We start from the raw sequence: 23,530 nt of genomic DNA on the forward strand, positions 1-23,530 counted from the left end.
GAGGGCACCTCCTGCCTGTCACGGGCTGGAGGAAGCCCCAGGTAAGTGGATATTGATTTTTATTTTTTTACCTCCCTCCCTGAACCTTCCCTTTAATGTTCCTGCACTAGTGGGAATGCGTAAAAATGTACGCAATGCGTCCCGCCAACCTCCGAGGTCGGCAAGCTGCTAGCGTGGGACTGGAGCTGCAGTGAGTGACTATGAGGGCACAGGATGGCTGCATGGGGCTGGTAGAAGCCCCAGGTAAGTGAAACTCATTTTTTTATTTTGCTTGGACATTCCCTTTAAGATTTCCAGGTGTGGGTTGTAGGTGAACACCAGTGGGACACGGATGAAGGCTTATTCTTAGCCGAAAGCTGTTTGTTTATCTCTTAGTTAGCCAATAAATGGTATAATCCTGATTCAAAAACTCCCTGCATTTACTGATGGCTAACATGGTACGGTACAACGTATTCCATGGACAGCAAGGATGACGAACAAAGAAATATTGGAACGTATAAGATGAGACATGTCACTGGAAGGCAAGATCACCAGACTCAGACTCGCATATTTTGGCCACGTGATGTGATCAAATTCCTAATGCTAGGACTGATCAGTGGCAAAAGGTGACAAGGCCGCCAGAGAAGGCGTTGGCTTGACACCATCAAAGCTGACACAGGATTGAGCTGAAGGCAACTGGCAGAAGTGGTACAAGATCGGACAGCATGGAGAGAGCTAACTCATAGGATCACCAAGAGTCGGATATGACTGAATGGATAATATCATCATCAACACGGTACAACACTCTACTGCTTCTAATATACTAATTAAAACATACTGTAAACTATCTGAATTACCTCTCACAACCACTGTGGATGAACAATTGCATTTTCCAGTAAAAATTAATAAATAACATTAACACTTTTTTTGTCCCGAACTTCTAAAGCTATCTCCTATTGTGACTGAGGTTTAAGGTGTATAAAACAATTATCTCTGTATTAATTTGGCACCAACAAACACAATCAACAGTATATAGTACCTAGAAATGACAAGTACTCTCACCTTGCAGAGTTAGAGTTCAAAGTTTTTTCAATGTATATGCTTTGTCTGCGTTTGCATTTTTCCTTTAGGCACTCTGGTTTTCCTACCACATTTCAAAAACATACTGATATGTTAACTGGTCCTCTCTAAAACGGTAATTAAAAGTTAAGCCTCATACACATGAGAAAGGCATCCCCCCCGGAAGGGATCAGCACCCAATCCCTCGTCTGACATTGAAGGGCTGTACAGACACGTTGCTTGCAACGTGTTTTGTTCCTATGCGAGTGTAGAAGGGGAGGGAGAAGCCAACAGAGAAGCACAGGAGTGACATCACGTGGGGTAAGTGGAGAGACCAATGCTCTGGGCTGTAATGATCTGCAAGGCAGATCACTGGCTGAGAGGAGTCGAGGGCTGTTGTAAACACACTGGATTCTTGGCAGAGGTGGTCATTATCGGCTGCCTCGGCTGAGTTTCATCTAGTGTGTGTACGAAGCTCTACTCTTCGGAGCAGATCAGGTAAAACAAATCATCTCTATGCAGACAGTGCCCTTTGCTGAATGAATAATACCTTATTTCACAAAAGTAAGTACAACTCTTACATTTATGTAAATATTTTATATCAAAAGCAACCAGCCACAGGGCCGGTGGGGAGTACAAGCCAACCACCATTTTGTGCTACTGCACAGGAGCAAGCTGTCCTGCGCCTGCGCTCGTTCACATACGGGAGCATGTCTGCAGGCTTTATGGGTCCCAGCACTGCAACTGCAAGGTGGAGGTGGACAGCGGGAGCCGTGGAGGATCTAGACATTTCACACAGGTTTGTTTTAAGGGGACAGGGAATACCAATCCTTCCACCAAAGTCGGAAGGACAACTAATAGTTCATATTAGAGTAGCCAAGTGATCATATAAATTAACTGATGCATAATAAATTGAGGAGTTAGACTTCTATAATAACTACACCACTCTGGAGGAAAACGAGTGCCAGAAGATTTATTGCTGGTACATTGCTTCCCACAGTGTCAGAGGACTAACCAGAAATCTGTAAATGGTTTGTTAACAAATGCATGCACAGGTCTGCTTCAAGAAAAAAATATGCATTTTAAAACATTGCATGCAATGTGCCGTAAATGTGCTTCTTTGTAGATGGACTTCACAGAGTCTGATCTGTAATAGGTCTGGGCAATGTACTTTCTCTGCATGTAAAATGTGAAGCACACAGATTGTAGAGCTAAACAAGCATCACTGTGTGATTATCTATGACCTTTAAAGCTGTTAAAAACAGAAAGCTTTTAAAGCTTTTGCTTGAAGAACAGTCATAAGAAACATTTTCATGCACAATTAAATAGCAGTAAAAAGAGATATGTGTAAATGTGATTGGTAATCAGGAACTCCATTCATTTCTGGCTCTTTCGGATTTTGAAGCCTCAACATGGCTAACTCCCTCTCACAGATTTGCCTGCTGCGCTCACATATAAAGGTCAACAATGCAGCTATGGATGGTACTTTTTCAAAATACTGTTCTAATAATTCAAAATGTGAGTTCCTTCCCTGTTTATTTTTTAGTTCATTTTCATGTCATTCCTTTCCTACCAACATCTAAACTATTTATTGCGGAAAAAAAAAAAACAACCCATGGTGAAGCTAAATCATTTCCTCTTACTCTGGATACATATAATGTAGTTGTCCTTAGTCCTGGCTCAAAATGATTGTCGCATAGGAGACCATCTTTATTTGCCTCTATCCCCATTTATCCCCTTTATCCAGCCTTCTGATATTTACCCTTATCTCCTTTGCTGCTACAAAATTGTTAAGTAATGAAATCAGCGACATCTATAACTTTTATAATGCTGGGAATACTCATTGAGTTTTTTGGCACATTCACTTTCTGATCAATTTTCTAATCGATTTTTCTGAGCGATTTCCATTCACTTCTATGAGGAAATCTAAATCAGACCTGTCAGAAACTATCGAGCCATCTATCTGCCAAAAAACGAATGGTGTATTCCCCTGCAACAACGAGGCCAAGTTAACTTTAGGACATACCGTATATACTCGCATACAAGCCGAATTTTTGACCCCCAAAAAGGGGGTCAAAAGTTGGGGGGTCGGCTTGTATGCGGGTCTCTATTGTGGTGGTGGTGGTCCGCGGCGCCCCCCGCCCGCTCCCTCCCTCCCGCTGCCTCCCTCCGTGGCCGCCGCTGCTATTACCAGGGGAACCGCTCTCTCCTGCCTCGTCACAGCAGCAGCGCCGGGCGCGCTGCTGTGATACACGGCGAGCAGAGCAGAGCGAGAGGGGCACCCGCAGTAGAGGAAGCGGCCGCCGGCTGAAGAGGTAATAGCAGCGGCGGCCGCGGAGGGAGCTGCGGGCGGAAGGGGATCACTAAACTGGGCACTATACTGGCTAAACTAGGCACTATACTGGCTAAACTGGGCACTATACTTGCTATACTGGACACTTTACTGACTATACTGGGCAGTTTACTAGCTATACTGGGCATTATACTGGCTAAACTGGGCACTATACTTGCTATACTGGACACTTTACTGGCTATACTGGGCAGTTTACTAGCTATACTGGGCATTATACTGGCTATACTGGGCACTATACTGGCTAAACTGGGCACTATACTGGCTAAACTGGGCACTATACTAGCTATACTGGGCACTATACTGGCTATACTGGGCACTATACTGGCTATACTGGGCACTATACTGGCTATACTGGGCACTATACTGGCTAAACTGGGCACTATACTGGCTAAACTGGGCACTATACTGGCTAAACTGGGCACTATACTGGCTAAACTGGGCACTATACTGGCTAAACTGGGAACTTTACTAGCTATACTGGGCACTATACTAGCTATACTGGGGCACTATACTAGCTATACTGGGGCACTATACTAGCTATACTGGGGCACTACACTAGCTATACTGGGGCACTACACTAGCTATACTGGGGCACTACACTAGCTATACTGGGGCACTACACTAGCTATACTGGGGCACTACCTACCCATACTGGGCACTATATTAGCTATACTGAGGCACTACCTACCCATACTGGGCACTATACTAGCTATACTGGGACACACTGGGGGGATCACGCGGCCTGCACCAATCCAGCATTTCCTACCCCCGGCTTATATGAGGGTCAATCATTTTTCCCTGTTTTTTTAGTAAAAGTTGGGGGGTCGGCTTATATGCGAGTATATACATTTAAGTAGCTGTATCTAACGGCAGTCATAGCCCACCCAAAACACAAAGCAAAATAAAAGCCTCCTCCTTAGCACATCTATAATGTCCAACACTCTCCTTCAACCAACCACACAAAAAAAATTAATTAAACCATTTGGTTTTGGGAATAGTAACCAGATTCTTCCACTAGTATTTTTAATACATAAAATAGGGAACATCAGCAGCTAAAGGCATCAGAGAATGTTAATCCACTATATTTTCTGTTTTCAACAATGGATTCTATAAAGTGTTTCATGCACTGTGCATAACTACTTATCAGTGATAATTCACAAACTGAAACATGGCCTGCTTTTTCATACCCATGCTCCAAGAGAAGACAAAGTAGTGCTTCATGACCACAGCCATGCAAGATAAAAGAGTAATGTGGACATACCTGAAGGTAGCTGGTGAGTTATACTGCCTGTGAGACCTCTTGCTCTATGGAGTGCTCGTGCAAAGCACATTCCTTGGAGAGAACAAAAAATGATAAACATAAAGACTGCACTCAAATAGATTTTCAAGCACTGCAAAATGCCACAAGATTTGTCCAACAAGAGGAAGAAAAGCTAAAGCAGATGTTAATAGATCCTGTTTCTGCAGTACCTCTAAAATTGTTTGTAGATGGGAGGACAGTGCCTGCCATCTACAGATTAAAGTTTACGGTTACTTTTATAATCTTCAGTAGTTCCCCATCTGTATCTTCCTTTTTGCTCTAAAAATACTATGCTAAAATCTGCCTACTACTCATGGATCACACAGTCAGTGCAAACACCGGTGCCATTTTCTAGTCAAATGGCCATGTTGCTGGGAAAGGAATTGAAATTGAAAGTTTGATATGAAGTGATATGAAAGTTTGACTGGTTCAATCAAAAGTAAGAAAAGCTAATACATATTGTACATACTTGCAATAAAGTCTAAAGGTTCTTTTTTAACCTTTTACACCACTTAAGCACAGGTATCCCCTCCCTGCCTGCATTATTATTATCATCATCATCTTATATACTTATAGGCAGTTATATGTAACACACAGCATTGATAGAGCTTTGTGCGCAGCAGATGAGTACATGCCGTGCAAAGCACAAGCCACAGCAAGTCGCTGCCCACCCGTGGGGGTGAAGAAGAGGGGGCATGAGCGGCACAGACTCTATGATGGGTGTGGGGGGGAGCATATTTTTAAAAAGGATCGCAGGATTACAGGTTATTTATATAGCACCATCATCTTATGTGGCGCAGTACGGAGTAAGGGTACATCGCCATAACTCTTGTTTAGACTTCAGTCTGTTCCCCCAGGGCTGTGGAGTCCGTACAAAAATCATCCAATTCAGACTCTTCAGTTTATGATAAGCCACCGACTCCTCTAATTTACATATGACAATCTTGTTGGTCAAGTATGTGACATAAAAAGCATTTTATCACAGCCAAAGCTTAAGAATTTTAAGATATCTTGGGGAACAAAACAAAGCTCCTAACCAGAAAGCTGACACTTTACCCTGTTGGCTATTCCAGCCTGTTATTACTAACGTAAATACACCAACACATGGTCTGTATAAGAAGATTCCCTGGAGCCCCATATCAGCAGGTGTGTTTATAGCCCCATCACCTTGCAGAGAAAGGCACCTATTGCTGGCTACACCTATTCCTGCCTACCTATACTGTGGCCACCTATTGCTGGCTACACCTATTCCTGCCTACCTATACTGTGGCCACCTATTGCTGGCTACACCTATTCCTGCAAACCTATACTGCGGCCACCTATTGCTGGCTACACCTATTCCTGCAAACCTATACTGCGGCCACCTATTGCTGGCTACACCTATTCCTGCCTACCTATACTCCGGTCACCTATTACTGGTTGCACCTATCCTGGCTACCTATACTCCAGCCACCTACTACTGGCTGCACCTATCCTGGCTACCTATACTCCGGCCACCTTTAGCTGGCTACACCTATTCCTGCCTACTTATACTGCAGCCACCTATTACTGGCTGCACCTATCCTGGCTACCTATACTGTGGCCACCTATTACGGACTACCTATACAGTGGCCATCTATTAGTGGCTATACCTATTCCCGGTTATCTATATTTGCGGGCACCTATTACTGACTGCACCTATCCTGGCTACCTATTCTTCTGCCATCTATTACTGGCTTCACCTATTCCTGGCTACCTATACTCTGGCCCCCTATTACTGGCTGCACCTATCCTGGCTACCTTTTTTCCGGCCACCTATTCCTGCCTACTTATACTGCAGCCACCTAACACTGGCTACACCTATTCCTGCCTACTTATACTGCGGCCACCTATTACTGGCTGCACCTATCCTGGCTACCTATTACTAGCTGCACCTCTCCTGGCTACCTATACTGCAGCCACCTATTACTGGGCACCTTTTTTGGCTACCTATACTGCGGACATTCATTACACACTACCTATACTACGGCCACCTATTACTGGCTACCTATACTGCGGCCACCTATTGCTGGCTGCACCTGTCCTGGCTATCTATACTGCGGCCACCAATTCCTGGCTACCTATACTGCGGCCACCTATTGCTGGTTGCATCTATCCTGGCTACCTATACTGCAGCCACCTATTACTGGGCACCTTTTTTGGCTACCTATACTGCGGACATTCATTACACACTACCTATACTACGGCCACCTATTACTGGCTACCTATACTGCGGCCACCTATTGCTGGCTGCACCTGTCCTGGCTATCTATACTGCGGCCACCTATTCCTGGCTACCTATACTGCGGCCACCTATTGCTGGTTGCATCTATCCTGGCTACCTATGCTGAGGCCACCTACTACTGGCCGCATCTATTCCTGGCTACTTATACTGGGGGGCACCTATACCTAACTAGCTATACTGGAGGCACCAATACCTGACTACAATACGGGGGGGGCGTGAGAGTGGAGTTCTGTAAAACCGTCACAGATTTGAGCACAGCTGGTGCCACCATAGGACGTAATAGGAATGTGGGTGCCGTCAAAACACAGAGCACAAATTACTATAAAAAAACAATGTAATTTGGCTGCCAGCAATAGCTGGAAACCAAATTGCATATTTCATCCACCACCCATGGCGACCTAGAGTGGGAATAGTTAACGCCACCAGGACATTTGCAGGAGCAGGGTGAGCAGTTTTACAGCTTTACCCAGCACCCAAATCTCCGGCGGCTTAATCATATGTATGCTGAGGGAGTGGGGCACATTTGCATATGCTGGGGGGGGGCACATTATTTAATGTAAGGTGGAGGCCTGTGTCCAAATTGTGTAATACTGTATACCATGATATCGCCATACCGTGATTTTTGTTTTTTGAGTTATAACGTGGATATTTATACCGTTGCAACCCTAGTCATAATCAGATGTGTATATCTGATTTTAAAGAGAACCCGAGGTGGGTTTGAAGAATTTTATCTGCATACAGAGGCTGGATCTGCCTATACAGCCCAGCCTCTGTTGCTATCCCAAACCCCCCTAAGGTCCCCCTGCACTCTGCAATCCCTCATAAATCACAGCCACGCTGCTGACAAACAGCTTGTCAGAGCTGGCTGTGTTTATCTCTATAGTGTCAGTCTGCTGCTCTCCCCGCCTCCTGCAGAACTCCAGTCCCCGCCTGCATCCTTTCCCTCCCTGCTGATTGGAGGGAAGGGACAGGGGCAGGGACCGGAGCTATGCAGGAGGCGGGGGAGCAGCTGAGACTGACACTACAGATGTAAACATAGCCTCACAGCATGGCTGTGATTTATGAGGGATTGCAGTGTGCAGGGGGACCTTAGTGGGGTTTGGGATAGCAACAGAGGCTGGGCTGTATAGGCAGATCCAGCCTCTGTATGCAGATAACATTCTTTAAACACACCTCGGGTTCTCTTTAAAGATAGTGAGACCACTTTATTGCAGCAGCACAAGTAACTGTTTTTTGGATTATTATTTCATTTTTTGGACAAAGCACTGCCATTACTGTATATATTTAAGATGACCCTTTTCTGAGAAATAAAACATTGTCATATTTTTTCTTTTAATTACGGTTTTTAATTTAAGAGTCAGAGTTTGAGTCAGTACATTTTTTTTCCAGAACTTCGCCTTCAGGTACCCAAAAATTGCCACAGCCCTGGTTCCGCCAGGTCTCCAGCTTTGGTTTTCTCTCTCTTTACACACACACTGCTGCTGGCCTGCAATCTCCCTGCTTCCAGGGCTGGCCCATGTGTAAAGACCCTGCAGATTTATTTCCACTCATTGGCTGCGGTATCTAATGCGAACATTTTATTTGTGCTACACTTCTGTACAAACTGATTTAGTGCACAAGAATTACAGGTGAACTTAATACATAAAATATATATGTACTGAATAATACAAATACCGAATACCCTTTAAGAAGCCTTGCAAAGTTGTAATTCAGCAGTGTGATTATGTATGGAAAAGGTTTTTCTTTCCTGCAGAGCAGAAAACTATACTGTACACTATAAAACCAGAAGTGCATACAATTCCTTGTTGAATGGGTCTTTGTATAGTTAAAAGTTGAAGTCCCTCTTCCAAGAGAACCCTGAAAGCAAACATGTAACACAACAAACCACGTCAGCAGAGTTCAGCAGTTCGCCCTGCTTGTTCCAGGATACAGAGATGTCCTGCGTCCCTCTCACGCAAACAACCCCTACAGATATTAAAAGCTTGAGCAAACTCCACACAGCCATCAGTAAGGCTTGTCAAATTTGCAGCAAACTATGGAGTATATAACATCTTCTATTTTAGGGTCACAAACCAAAAAGGTAGAGTGTCACAAACACAACCCCACGGAATGCTCACATTCAAAGAAAATTAAGATTAGGATAGCTCATAATTTTATTGTAAAAAAACAATTCAACCAAGAATGTCATTTAACACAGAAGACAAAGTCACCCATTGGGTTTAGGGACATGGTAATGTGAGTAGAACAAGTGCCACATAAATTAAACAAGGATTCTTCCTTTTGGGAACTAATAATGTCACCCTGAGCAATGCACATTTATACTACACTATTCAATTACTGCTTATTATTGGGCTCAGACTAATTACCAGGCTGTCAAATTAATATATGAAACACTAATTACGATTTTCCAAGCATACTCTCTGCACAAAGGTATACCGTTATGTGCAGTTATGTGTTTTGTTAGGGCCCGTTTCCACTACACCCGGATTCTGGATGCAGAAAAACTGACTCCAATGAATGTCTATGGGCCTATTTCCTCTAAACGTGATTTTTCTGATGCAGATTCTCCATTGTGCTACCGTAGCTGGGAGTGTTCTGTGCAAGTGCAGTTACAGTGTTACCGAACTAAACACAGGCTAGATGCTCCCAGCCATGGAAACACATGAAAAGCAGACACACAGGCCTCAATTCACGGAGCATTATCAAACGTTTATCAAACATTTTATCAAATGTTTGATAATTTACCTCATGGGTAAAATCTCACTAAGGTGTTATATATATGTTGAACGTTTTATCGGTAAAACATTCGATAAATATATAACACCTTGGTGAATCTAAAATAAGATTTTACCCATTAGGTAAATTATCAAACGTTTGATAAAGTATTTGATAAACGTTTGATAATGCTCCGTGAATTGAGGCCACAGAAGTTAATTTGTTCAGGCCTTCAAAGATTGTGATTTGCCATGTGGGGGCAGAGAGGAGTTAAGAGTGCTCAGTAGGTTTGCCCAGTATGGGGCACAAGAATTTCTGATGAAGGCCCTGGGTCACTATCCAAGCGGACATAGAGTTAGAATAAAGAGATGTTCGAGCAAAGCAAGGACCAAACCCACGGCACAGTGAGCAAAGTGAGCAGGAAAGGGGGCAAAAGGATTTCAGTAAAGCAGGATTATTATTTTAAAAAGAAGTAGACACCTCTCATTAAACACCCCCTAACTCCAGAACAATGCATATCACCAATGCAGAGCAAAGTGCAGATGTAAGCCAAGACTCTCTCCTTTCCAACGATTTGTACATTTCCAAAGGGGAGTGAATATCTTTTAAACAGGGGGGAGTCAGATTCCGTAGATGGTATAATTCTTTATTTATTGTATTTATAAAGCACCAACATATTACGCAGCGCTGAACATTAATTTAGGTTACAGACAATATTTAGGGGTGACATATAGCAATATGACAATACAGGAATACAAGAAAACCAGATCACACACCATAGTATGAGTACCAGGTAATGCTTAGTCACTGGATGGAGCATGGAGATTAGGCAAGTTAGGTTCACTCAGATGCATAGCATGGGTGCACAGTAATGGAGGTGCATGATCAGGTAGGACACAAAAGGAGGACCCTGCCCAAAGGCTTACAATCTAGAGGGAGAGGTAAGGACACGAACGGTAGGGGATAATACGCAACTATGTAATTTCCTTTTAAACAATGCAAATTGCCCGGCTGTCCTGCTGATCTGCCTCCAATACTTTTAGCCAAAGACCCTGAACAACCATGCAGATCAGGTGTTTCTGACTGAAGTCTGGTTTGATTACCTGCATGCTTGTTTCAGGTTGGACTAGTCCAAAACCTGTCAGATTTTTACAATCTACAGTAAGTGTCAGCGACATAGCATGACATTTTTCTCTGGGAAAAATATATATCCACATGTATATCTTTTTATATAAATTTTACAATTTTTCACTAAAGTGATCTTTTATATGATACATGAAAAAGATCACTCAAAAAATAAAATAGTAAAATTAAACCGATTACTTCTCACACCCGAAGAACTTAAGTTACTAGTGCTATGCGACACAAAAAACAGAAGGTTTAATTACTGTGCCATATAAGATTTATCACTGTTTCTGCTGTAAATAAGCCATTAATCATTACCATAATGTATGAATACTGCATAACAACACAAACCTCTGGAGATAGATCTTGATAATAAGTCTGTTATTCCCTCCTCCAACCAGTTTCACATATGGGCGGTTAAAAACAGACCAAAATTAACTATAGTTCAAAAACTAAACATATACATGGAGGATGGTACAGAAAAATATTTCGTCTGTATTTTTGCTTCTTAACATTGACATTTCAGGTTGGTTCAGGGAGTGGGGGTTAAATCCAGCCAATTATAGCTGCTAGCTGCTGATTAATTATCCAGCCACCAGACACTCGGTTTAACTGGCTCAGTTTCAAGTCAGTGTAAATCTGTATTGTGCGTATTATTTGGTCATGACTACAAATTACAATTATGGTTACCATTTCTTTATGAAGGGGGGTGAGGGTGGGAAACTTATTTTTACCTCGAGGACACAATTTACCATACTTGTGCTTCGAATTTTCCGACTTAAGGTGGCCACTAAGGATCCAATTTCTAGCAAAAATAAAAAAATAAAAAAAAGAAATAAAAATCGCTTGATCGATCAGAAATCGTTCACTACACCAACAAACCAATCTTTGCTTCCTATCACAACCAACAAGAAAATCCAAATTTTGGTTCGATGATCGGACGACTATTTTTATAATCGTTTGTAATTGATTGTGTCCATTAATGGGGATTATTTACAACCAATCTGATCAGAATTTCTGATCGCTCCAACGATTTTTCGCTAGAAATTGGACTGTTAGTGGCCACCTTAAAGAGGAACTCCAGTGAAAATAATGTAATAAAAAAAGGACTTCATTTTTACAATAATTATGTATAAATGATTTAGTCAGTGTTTGCCCATTGTAAAATCTTTTAAATCCCTGATTTACATTTTGACATTACATGATGAAATTTTTACTGTTGGCAGGTGATGTAGCTGCTGCATGGTTTTTTGGCAGTTGGAAACAGCTGTAAACAGCTATTTCCCACAATGCAGCAAGGTTCACAGACAGGAAACTGCCAAGAGTACGTACTCAGAATTTGTTTGCGGGAGGGGTTTCACCACAATATCAGCCATACAGCGCCCCCTGATGGTCTGTTTGTGAAAAGGAATAGATTTCTCATGTAAAAGGGGGTATCAGCTACTGATTGGGATAAAGTTCAATTCTTGGTCGGAATTTCTCTTTAAAGCAGTAGGATTAGCCATGCTATGCCAGGGGAAAAAAACATATATAAGTAGATAGATACTTGATCTACGTACATAACATGTACTGCACTGTGCACATTCTGATTTCAGTAAATGTTATAAAGTAAATGAAGAAATTCTGTTCCTGGTGGGGGCCATGTCTTTTGCCCATAGTAAAGGCTAACTAGTGATGCCATTTCTGCCCTTTTCTTTTTTTTCTTTTATCCTCCAAACGCTAAGTCACCTCAGCCTTGCTTGTAAACACAAGTGAGCAGGAGATCAGGTTTCAGATAAGCAGCTGGCAGGGAAATAAAGGGAAGAGGAGAAATATATTTTAGATAAAAAGAACCCCCAGAATGAAACGGTTTGGCACTAAGGAGCACTAAAGGGCCAGTGCTCCTTAAGTATGTGATAACTTCAAATCATAACAGCAGAAAACGTTTTTAAAGTTTTGAATGCAGGCTTAGCATCTTTATCACTTAATACACTCAGACCAGTTGCTGTTGAATTTTGATTTTTATGGTGACACTCCCGCTTTAACCACCCTGGCGTTCTGATTAAATCGCCAGGGTGGCTGCGGGAGGGTTTTTTTTAAATAAAAAAAAAACTATTTCATGCAGCCAACTGAAAGTTGGCTGCATGAAAGCCCACTAGAGGGCGCTCCGGAGGCGATCTTCCGATCGCCTCCGGCGCCCAGAATAAACAAGGAAGGCCGCAATGAGCGGCCTTCCTTGTTTCGCTTATATCGTCGCCATAGCGACGAGCGGAGTGACGTCATCGACGTCAGCCGACGTCCTGACGTCAGCCGCCTCCGATCCAGCCCTTAGCGCTGGCCGGAACTTTTTGTTCCGGCTACGCTGGGCTCAGGCGGCTAGGGGGGCCCTCTTTCGCCGCTGCTCGCGGCGAATCGCCGCAGAGCGGCGGCGATCAGGCAGCACACGCGGCTGGCAAAGTGCCGGCTGCGTGTGCTGCTTTTTATTTCATCAAAATCGGCCCAGCAGGGCCTGAGCGGCAGCCGCTGGCGGTGTTGGACGAGCTGAGCTCGTCCAGACCGCTCAGCTGGTTAAGAAACCCCAAGAGAAGGTTGCCAATACAGTACGGATGCATTCACACTGTGTACGTTGCATTGCATAATTCAGCAAACTCACTGGCCATACGACCAAATTAACAATATCATGAGAATTCAGGACATTTTTGGCTAGGAGTGTTCTCCTACTTCTCTCACTCCACTTCTGCGTAAAGGCCTTATCACATAAAGAGCAGAAAGAAGACAGAAAAAAACTTGTTAAGAACAAGATGTGAAATACATCTGATCTTTGCAAAGGTGCAAAATTAATACGGATGTCAGGTAGAAATGGGATGGGGAACTAGTACTACAGTCCTGGTGAAAAGTTTTGAAATATTGGAAATTAGAAAAGTTTGTGCATAATAGCAATTTGCATATACTCCAGAATGGTATGAATAGTGTTCAGTTGACTTGCATAGTCTGAATCCACCCAAAAAAAAACCTTTCCACTGCATTTCATTACTGTCATTAACCTTCTTGGCGGTAACCCCGCCGGAGGGTGCCGCTCAGGCCCTGCTGGGCCGATTTGTTTAATTTTTTTTTTTGCTGGACGCAGCTAGCACTTTGCTAGCTGCGCCAGCACCCTGATCGCCGCCGCCGCGCGCCCGATCGCCGCTATACGGTGCGGCGCGCGCCCCCCCCCCCCCCCCCCAGACCCCGTGCGCTGCCTGGCCAATCAGTGCCAGGCAGCGCCGAGGGGTGGCCCGGGACTCCCAATGACGACCCGACGTCAGTGACGTCATTCCGCCCCGTCGCCATGGCGACGGGGGAAGCCCTCCAGGAAATCCCGTTCTTTGAACGGGATTTCCTGATCGGAGATCGCCGAAGGCGATCGAAGAGGGCGGGGGGATGCTGCTGAGCAGCGGCTATCATGTAGCGAGCCCTGGGCTCGCTACATGATATAGAAAAAAAAAAATTTAAAAAAAAAACTGCTGCGCTGCCTCCTGGCGTATTTTTTTATACCGCCAGGAGGGTTAAAGCACCTGCTGAGATAATTTCAGTAATCGTCTTGTTAACTCAGGTGAGAATGTTGACGAATGAAAAGCACAAGGTTGGAGATCATTATATAAGAAACGCATGCAGCCATCATTGCGTTGCATAAAAATATAAAAATAGCTTCACAGGCAAGGATATTGTGGCTACTAAGATTGCACATTAATCAACAATTTATAGGATCATCAAGAACTTCAAGGAAAGAGGCTCAATTCTTGTTAAGAAGGCTTCAGGGCGTCCAAGTCCAGCAAGCGCCAGGATCGTCTCCTAAAAAGAGGATTCAGCTGCGGGATCGGAGTGCAACCAGTGCAGAGGTTGCTCAGGAATGGCAGCAGGCAGGTGTGAGCACATCTGCACGCACAGTGAGGCGAAGACTTTTGGAAGATGGCCTGGTGTCAAAAAACATCAGGGACAGATTGATCTTCTGCATAAAGTATGGTGAATGGACTGCTGAGGACTGGGGCAAAGTCATATTCTCAGATGAAGCACCTTTCCGATTGTTTGGGGCATCGGGAAAAAGGCTCGTCAGGAGAAGAAAAGGTGAACGCTACCATCAGTCCTGTGTCATGCCAACAGTAAAGCATCCTGAGACCATTTATGTGTGGGGTTGCTTCTCATCCAAGGGAGTGGGCTCACTCACAATTTTGCCAAAAAACACAGCCATGAATACAGAATGGTACCAAAACACCCTCCAACAGCAACTTCTTCCAATAATCCAACAACAGTTTGGTGAAGAACAATGCATTTTCCAGCAAGATGGAACACCGTGTCATAAGGCAAAAATGATAGCTAAGTGGCTCGGGGAACAAAATGTTGAAATTTTGGGTCTATGGCCTGGAAACTCCCCAGATCTTAATCCCATTGAGAACTTGTCATTCCTCAAGAGGCGGGTGGACAAACAAAAAACAACTTAGGGCTGGAACCACCTAGAGCGATTTTCTGAGCGTTTAGGGAGAGACTCAAACCGCTAGCGATTTCCCTAAATGCTAAGCTAATGTTAATGGATGGGCCAAATTCCACTGGAGCGATTGGGATTACTAAATCGCAAAACTCAGGACATGCAGCATTTTTTGAGCGTTAGCGTTTCTGCAATGTAAAGTATATAAACGCTGGCATAATCACTTGTCAAAGCCTACACAGAGCGATTTTGCTAGTGTTTTTACATTACTGCACACTAACAAAATGAAAATTAATTGAAAGGACCAATCAGAATTAAAACCGCTAATCGCTACACAACCACTGGCAAAATAATTACACTTTTTAAAATCGCTCCTGAAAACACTCATGAAATTGCTTACAAACCACTCATACAAAACCCTAGCGATTGCGATTAGCGATAGCGTTTTGTACTGGGTTCCAGGCCTAATTCTTAGAAACTCAAAGAAGTGATTATGAAAGCCAAGCTTACCTCGGGTAATGTCTTTTCCAGTAGTCCGAGTGACAGCACCCCTCCTATGAGACTTGTCTCCCTCCCAAACTTTGGACAGGAAGCTAGAAGATACAAATTTGCATAACAGGCAGGCAGGAGTAGTATATAAAGATGTTACTCACAAAAGGTATTCAGTTATAAAAAAAGACACGGACACCAAATGCTGCTGAAACGATTAATTTAATTATGCCCTTTATTAGGGTGGGCCGGAGGGGTGCTGTCACTCGGACTACTGGAAAAGACATTACCCGAGGTAAGCTTGGCTTTCCCAGAACGTCCTCCTGACAGCACCCCTCCTATGAGACGATAAACAAGAACATTATAAGTTAGGGAGGGACTACTGCCTGCAACACCTTTCTTCCGAATGCTAGATCAGTATTGGCTAATAAGTTTAGTCTATAATGTTTGACAAACGTATTTTGGCTGGACCAGGTGGCCGCTCTGCAAATCTGCTCTATCGAGGCGCCTGCCCTCTCTGCCCAAGATGTTGATACACTTCTTGTGGAGTGAGCTTTAATTGAGGTCGGTAAAGGCCTCCCTTGAGTCTGATAAGCCGCGGTGATAGTTTGTCTGATCCATCTTGCAATTGATGTCTTAGAGGCTTGCCTCCCCTTGAATTTCCCCGCAAACAGCACCAACAAGGCATCTGATCTTCTCCAAGATGCAGTCCTTTCAAGATAATGAAGGATACACCTTCTAACATCCAAACAATGAAGCTTCCTCTCCTTTTCATTAGTTGGTTTATCACAGAATGATGGCAGAAAGATCTCCTGAGATCGATGAAACTTTGAAGTCACTTTAGGAAGGAATGCAAAGTCTGGACGTAGAGTAATCCTATCCTCCGAGATGGTACAATAAGGTGGCTTAATGGATAAGGCCTGAAGTTCGCTGACTCTCCTGGCTGTGGTGATTGCCAGAAGAAAGGCCGTTTTCAACGTCAGAAATGTATCTGGAATCTGATCCAGAGGCTCAAAGGGATGTTCACAAAGACTCTGTAACACCACATTCAAGTCCCAAGGGGGCACCTTAGATATCACCACAGGCCTGAGACGTTTAATTCCCTGAAAAAAACGAAGAAAAAACTCCTCCTGAGCTAATCTTCTCTCTAAATATACACTCAAAGCTGCTGTCTGAACTTTAAGAGTGCTGGAACTTAACCCCATCTGAAATCCATCCTGAAGAAATTCCAGAGCTGAGGCGGAAAGTCTAGAATCCTTCTCTTTCCTTGTACACCATTCACAGTAAATTTTCCATGTCTTCTGATAAATCTGCCTCGTCACCTTCTTGCGGGATTGTATTAACGTTTCAGAAAGTTTATCCGAAAACCCCTTTGATTTCAGGATTCCCCACTCAATCTCCATGCTGAAAGGTGAAGACGCTTGAAGTCCGGGTGAAGAACTGGGCCCTGCGACAACAAATCTGTTCTGACTGGTAACATTATTGGTTGACACATCGCTAAATTCTGTAACAGAGCAAACCACGGTCTTTTCGGCCAAAAAGGTACTATGAGAATTACTTGTGCTCTGTCCTGCATAATCTTGTTCAGAACCCTTGATATCAGAGGTATTGGGGGAAATGCATACATCAGGTTCAACCGCCACTCTATCGAGAAAGCGTCTATTTCCCACGGATTGTCCTTTGGATACAGGGAGCAAAACTTTAGACACTTTGAATTTTGTCTCCTTGCGAATAAGTCTACTGCAGGGGTGCCCCATGCCTGGCTGATCTGAACAAATACTTCTGGATTCAGAGACCATTCGTCTTGTAATATCGCTGACCTGCTGAGATAGTCTGCCACAACATTGCAAGTCCCCTTCAAATGAACTGCTCTGACGGATGTTAAGTTGCTCTCTGCCCAATGCAGAATCCTTGCTGTCTGAGACCACAACCGACGACTTCTTGTTCCTCCCTGATGATTCAGGTAAGCCACTACACTGCTGTTGTCGGACCTGATCAGGACATGACACTGATTGATTTGATCCTTGAAGAATTGAAGGCTTCTCCATACTGCTTCCAGTTCTCTGCTGTTGGAGGATCTTATTGCCATAGCCCTGGACCACTGCCCTTGTGCTGGTAGAGAGTCCATGTGAGCGCCCCACCCCCACCTACTGGCATCCGTCGTTATGATTCTTTGTACTGGAAAAAACCACATGCGGCCTTCCGATAGGTGAGACAGTTCCTGCCACCAGTTTAACGACACTTTCACACCGTATGGGATCAGAATCTTCCTTTCTAGTGCTGAAATGTTCCTGTTCCAGCTCCTTAGTATCCACAACTGCAGGTTCCTGGCATGGAATTGACCCCATTGTACTGCAGGGAAGACTGAGCTTAACAGACCGAGAAGTGCCATGGCTTTTCTTATACTGATGGACCTTGATTTCTGAAAAGAAAGAACAGAATTAAGTACTGCCGAAACTTTTCTTTCCGGGAGAAATACTCTTTGCTGGCGGGAGGAAAAAATAAACCCCAGATATTCCATAGATTGGCTGGGTATTAGCGCCGATTTTGACCAGTTAATTAACCAGCCTAAAGACTCTAGACTATCAATGCATATCTTAACCTGATCACTTACAGACTGTAAAGAATTACCCCAAATCAATAAATCATCTAGGTAAGCAATGATGTTAATGGACCTACACCTCAAGACTGCCAAAACTTCTGCCATCACCTTTGTGAACAGCCAAGGTGATGAAGCTAGCCCAAAAGGTAACACATTAAATTGGAAATGTCTTACCTCTTCTTGTAGGTGAATTGCAAATCTTAGGAATTGCTGGGACTCTAGATGAACTGGTACATGCAGGTAGGCATCTTTGAGGTCCAGAGAAGCTAGAAAACAGTCTTTTTGCAACAGGGTTATTACAGACTTCACATTGTCCATTCGAAACTTCCTGTATTTTACGGCCCTGTTCAACCCCTTTAAATTTAGAATAAATCTGAAGGCTCCCTGAGGCTTTTTTATCAGAAAAACTGGTGAGTAGAACCCTTGGCCTCTCTGGCAGGATGGTACCTCTCGGATCACTCTTTTTTCCAGAAGGGAAGCAACCTCCTCCTGTAATGCCTTCCTTTGGTCTGGTGATTTTGGCTGTGGAGTTACCACATACTGCAGGGGTGGGGGATACTCGAATTCTATCTTGTAACCTTCCAACACTATTTTCAAGAGCCACTGACTTGTGAACCGCTGGCACCATGTTTCGTAGTAGTGGGAAAGCCTTCCCCCTACTGGAATACTGGCGTCATTGCTTATTGGGTTGGTTGGACCGGGGAAAAAGAGCCTTCCCTTTTTGGTTTCTATTTGGAATCCACTTCTTTTTAGGTGGGATCTTTGCCTCAGGTTCCTTGTTGCCGCTGCGAGCTGGGCCCCTGCCTGCCACCAGTACTGAAAAGCTCTCTTTTTGGTCGGAAAATTTTTCTTATAATCTGAGGTTCTCTCTAGCGTCTGGTCTAGCTTTGAACCAAATAACAGTTCACCTTCACAGGGCAAACCACACAACTTGGAGCGAGACGAATTGTCCCCCTGCCATGTTTTTACCCATATACCTCTCCTTGCCGAGTTGACAAGGGCAGTTGTTCTGGCCGTTAATTTAACCGTATCATCCGCTGCATCAGTTAAGTAATTAGTAGCGTTAAATCTGGAAAGTCCTCTAAAATTTCTTCTCTGGGCACCCCCGAAGCTATCTTAGACTGAGTCTGCGTGAGCCAAGCTTTAAGGGATCGTCCCACTGCCGTGGATGCCACTGCTGGTTTAAATGTTAAAGATGCTGACTCCCAAGCTCTACGCAACAGATTGTCCATCTTTTTATCAATGGGGTCTTTTAAATTCCCAAAGTTCTCAAACTGCAAATCGGATTTTCTCGACACCCTTGAAAACGACGGGTCCAGTTTGGGAACCGGACCCCAGAATTTTTGATCTTCCGGACTGAAAGGATAACGACGAGAAAGACTTGGGCCAAAATGCCCTCCTTTCAGGGTCATCCCACTCCTTCCCAATCATTGACTTTAGAGAGGAATGGACTGGGATGAAACAATTCTGGGGTTCCGCCAAACTCACGTACATCTGATCCAAGGGGGTCAAAGATTCCCGCTCCACTGTTATCCCCATAGTATTTTGCATTGCCGACAACAAGTCTTTCATTAAGTTGGGTGCGAAAGCAAACTTCTGAGTAACCTCTGGGTTTTCCTCCTCCTCCCCAGAAATCTCCTCCAAAGATGAAATCTCTCCTTCCTCTCCAGATAAATCTGAATCCCCTGATTCATTATCCTTTCTTTTACGTTTAGCTGCAACTTGATGAGGTGAAGCCTCTAACTGACTGTGCCCCTCAATCATCGGGGCTGGTAAGGGAGCAGGCACAGTATCAGCAGCAGAAGTAGAAGGAACTGTAGATTCCGCCATTGCTGAATCCTTTATCTCTTTAATGGCCGAGGCCATCTCAGACCGCATCCATCCCATCAAGTCCTTAAATACCACTGGGGATTCCTCCTTTACCACCTTCTCTCTACAAGACTGGCACAGTTTCTTCGTAGAGGAAGAATAGAAGCGAGAGTTGCACATAACACAGCGTTTCTCAGTTCTACCAGAAGATTGTCCCCCTTGACCTTGCTGAGACACAGCCTTGTCTTTGTCTTTATCACCTTTTGGGGCTTTAGGCTAAAAAGAAATAAAGACAGACTGTCAGCCTTACAAGGTGGACCTATGATTACAAATCAACTCCCTCAAAGTCTGAAAAATTACAGCTCACCAGAGAGGGGATAGCGCCAGACTCCGCAGAAGTCAGAGGAGAAGGGCCTACAGCGTCCTCCATGATCACCGACAGCAATGGTGATCGTGGCTAACATTCACATATATATACCCCTGTTAATTACCTGCAGCTGAAGTCAATCTTAACACCGCCGCGGCCCCTGCCGCTATGCCGTCAGCTGACTCGTCATGCGGGACGCATGCGCATGACGTCACTTCCACCCGGAACTTCCGGTTTCGCGCTCCTGCCGCCATAAAGCTTCCGCATCTCTAGGAGAAGCCTCCTCCACGCTGTGCGCTGGACCAGCTGAGTCCCCTGCTCAGCCTTACTATGCCCGCGCTGCACGCTGCACTCGCCGCCTGACGTAGTAGCACCTGGAGACCTCTCAAAGCGTCCCGTCCGGGACAGGAAAAACAACTGAATACCTTTTGTGAGTAACATCTTTATATACTACTCCTGCCTGCCTGTTATGCAAATTTGTATCTTCTAGCTTCCTGTCCAAAGTTTGGGAGGGAGACAAGTCTCATAGGAGGGGTGCTGTCAGGAGGACGTTCTGGGAAAGAATGGGTTGCTATCAGTTGGGATTTGGCCCAGAAGTTGATTGAGAGCATGCCCAGTCAAATTGCAGAGGTCCTGAAAAAGAAGGGCCAACACTGCAGATACTGACTCTTTACATAAATCTCATGTAATTGTCAATAAAAGCCTTTGAAACATATGAAGTGCTTATAATTATATTTCGGTACATCACAAACATCTGAAGCAAAGATCTAAAATCAGTTTAGCAGCAAACTTTGTGAAAACTAATATTTTTTACAGACTGAAAACTTTTGGCCAGAACTGTACAATATAAATCTAAATATGCACACTACTAAACTCTGCCAAGAATAAAGCACTAGTATAGTTGTCCCCTGAGCTCGTTTTAAGATCCACCATGGATCTTTAAATGAAAGTGAGCTCCCAAGTGCATTGTGAAAAGACAGGGGGAAAAAAAAACAACAACACAACACCTTTATAAATTAATAAAAAGAAAAGTGACATTGCAGCAGGAATCAAATGCCACCAACAGAAAGCTCTGTTGGTAGCAAGAAAAAAAGGCAAGATTCATTTGCGTGCCAAGTTGTACGGCCGTGCAGCGAACTGTTAAAGCTGCAGTGTGCTGAATTGTAAAAAAAAAAAAAAATGGCCTGGTGACTAGGGGGGTGTAAGGCTTTGGTCCATATCCTCTTTTGTTTCCAGCATCAGCTCTAGGCTGATGACACGCAAATATCTCTATCAGCTCCCTGACTATTCTACATTATTATCATGAGTCCCTGACTGTCTATCTGCTGTTTCTGCATTCATTTCATCCAGTTTCCTCACACTTATGCTGAATACACACGATGCGTTTTTGCGGTCGATTCGCATCGATTCGATTATTTCCAACATGCTCCATTCGGATTCCGATCGTTTTTGCCGTCGATTTGCATGTTAATGATGCCAAATCAACGGCAAAAACGATCGAAATCCAAATCGAGCATGTTGGAAATAATCAAATTGACGCAAATCGACCGCAAAAACGCATTGTGTGTATTCAGCATTAGAGTAAGGCCTGGAACTCACTAGCAGCACTTTTCTAAGCACTTATGATTTGAAAAGCTCTTGCTAATGCAGTGCTATGGGGGAATTTTAGAAACTCACATCCCAAGTGGGATCACACCCATAGCATTACATTAGCAAGAGCTTTTCAAATCACAAGCAGTCAGAAAAGCACTGCTATTGGGTCCCAGGCCTAAAATAGACAGTTATATTTTTTCTCTCTTTCTCTGCTCCCGTACACTATATTTACAGGTAATGTAAAAATGTATCCCTACTCCTAAAGATTGCTGTCTGGGGGAAACTCTGGATTCTGAGCTCTCATTTCAAAACACAGATCAACACATTAACCACTACCTGTTACCTCCATGTCAAAAATATCTCCTGATTTCATCCCTTCCTTATACAAGAAGTTACGAAAATGCTTGTAAATGCTCTAATAATTTCCCTTCCTGACTACTGTAACACTCAACTTCATGTATCTACGCTCCCAATTACCGTATAGTTTTATACTATGTACAGTGCTACAGAAGTTGTTGGCGCTATATATATATATATATATATATATATATATATATATATAAAAAAAAAAATTAATAATAATTATAATAATAGTTGTGCACCTGTACATCACTCATCTCCCACAAAGCTGCATGCAGGATTAAAAACTCGATCCGGACATGTGACACCAATGGTATGTACCGTATGTTCCGCCATATAAGACGCACTTTTTCTCCCCCAAAAATAGGGAGAAAAAGTCCCTGCGTCTTATACGGCAAAGGCAGGGAATCCCCAACTTGCGAACGCCCGCCGATATGAACCGCCGACCCACCGCCATTGGGGATTCCCTGCCTGTGTGTGCGCTCACTGTGCCTGGCTCCCCTTGCGTGCTTAAGGTGTCCCCTTCTAATTTCCTCCTGCCCCCTCCATGTGTGCATCTCCCCGATCCCCTCGCCTCCGATATCTCCGATGTAAAGCCTTCCTCCCTCCGGGTCTGCAGCTGCAGCGGCTTACCTCATACATCCCGCCGCGAAGACTGCAGACACCCGGCTACTACGTTTCCTCTACTGCGCGGCTTGTACTGATTGCGTCATCAGTACAAGCCGCGCAGTAGAGGGAACACATGGAGTAGCCGGGTGTCTGCAGTCTTCGCTGCGGCATGTATCAGGTAAGCTGCTGCAGCTGCAGACCCGGAGGGAGGAAGGCTTTACATCGGAGATATCGGTGACACGCGCGGGGGGGGGGGGGGGGGGGACCGGGGAGATGCACACATGGAGGGGGCAGGAGGAAATTAGAGGGGGACACCTTAAGCACGCAGGGGAGCCAGGCACATGCCACATGGGAGAAACAGGACACATGGGGAGACTGGACACAGGAGGACACACGGGGAGACTGGACACAGGAGGACACACGGGGAGACTGGACACAGGAGGACACACGGGGAGACTGGACACAG

The 23,530-nt window shown here is 44.3% G+C and overlaps 2 protein-coding genes across 5 annotated transcripts in view; both read right to left on the reverse strand.

Moving 5' to 3' along the window:
* Positions 1-23,530, reverse strand: part of LOC137563628 (ceramide kinase-like) — a 122,672-nt gene that overhangs the window by 85,411 nt on the left and 13,731 nt on the right. For 2 of the 4 annotated variants that reach the window (XM_068276320.1, XM_068276322.1), the window contains exon 2: positions 4,653-4,724. The exons of 1 other annotated variant lie outside the window; for it this stretch is intronic. In XM_068276320.1, coding sequence (XP_068132421.1) covers positions 4,653-4,724 — 72 coding nt within the window. Of the gene's footprint in view, positions 1-4,652; positions 4,725-11,145; positions 11,192-23,530 lie in introns of those variants that run through there. One more of the 4 variants, XM_068276323.1, reaches the window with a different exon arrangement.
* LOC137560756 (uncharacterized) lies at positions 16,727-20,565 on the reverse strand. The gene is made up of 4 exons (XM_068271906.1): positions 20,503-20,565; positions 19,815-20,411; positions 18,501-19,211; positions 16,727-18,146 (listed from the first exon to the last, which is right to left on the reverse strand). Exons 1-4 carry the CDS (start codon positions 20,563-20,565, stop codon positions 17,103-17,105), a joined length of 2,415 nt encoding a protein of 804 aa, XP_068128007.1. The 3' UTR covers positions 16,727-17,102.

Source organism: Hyperolius riggenbachi, chromosome 3, assembly GCF_040937935.1.
Source record: "Hyperolius riggenbachi isolate aHypRig1 chromosome 3, aHypRig1.pri, whole genome shotgun sequence".
Taxonomy (NCBI): Eukaryota; Metazoa; Chordata; class Amphibia; order Anura; family Hyperoliidae; genus Hyperolius; species Hyperolius riggenbachi.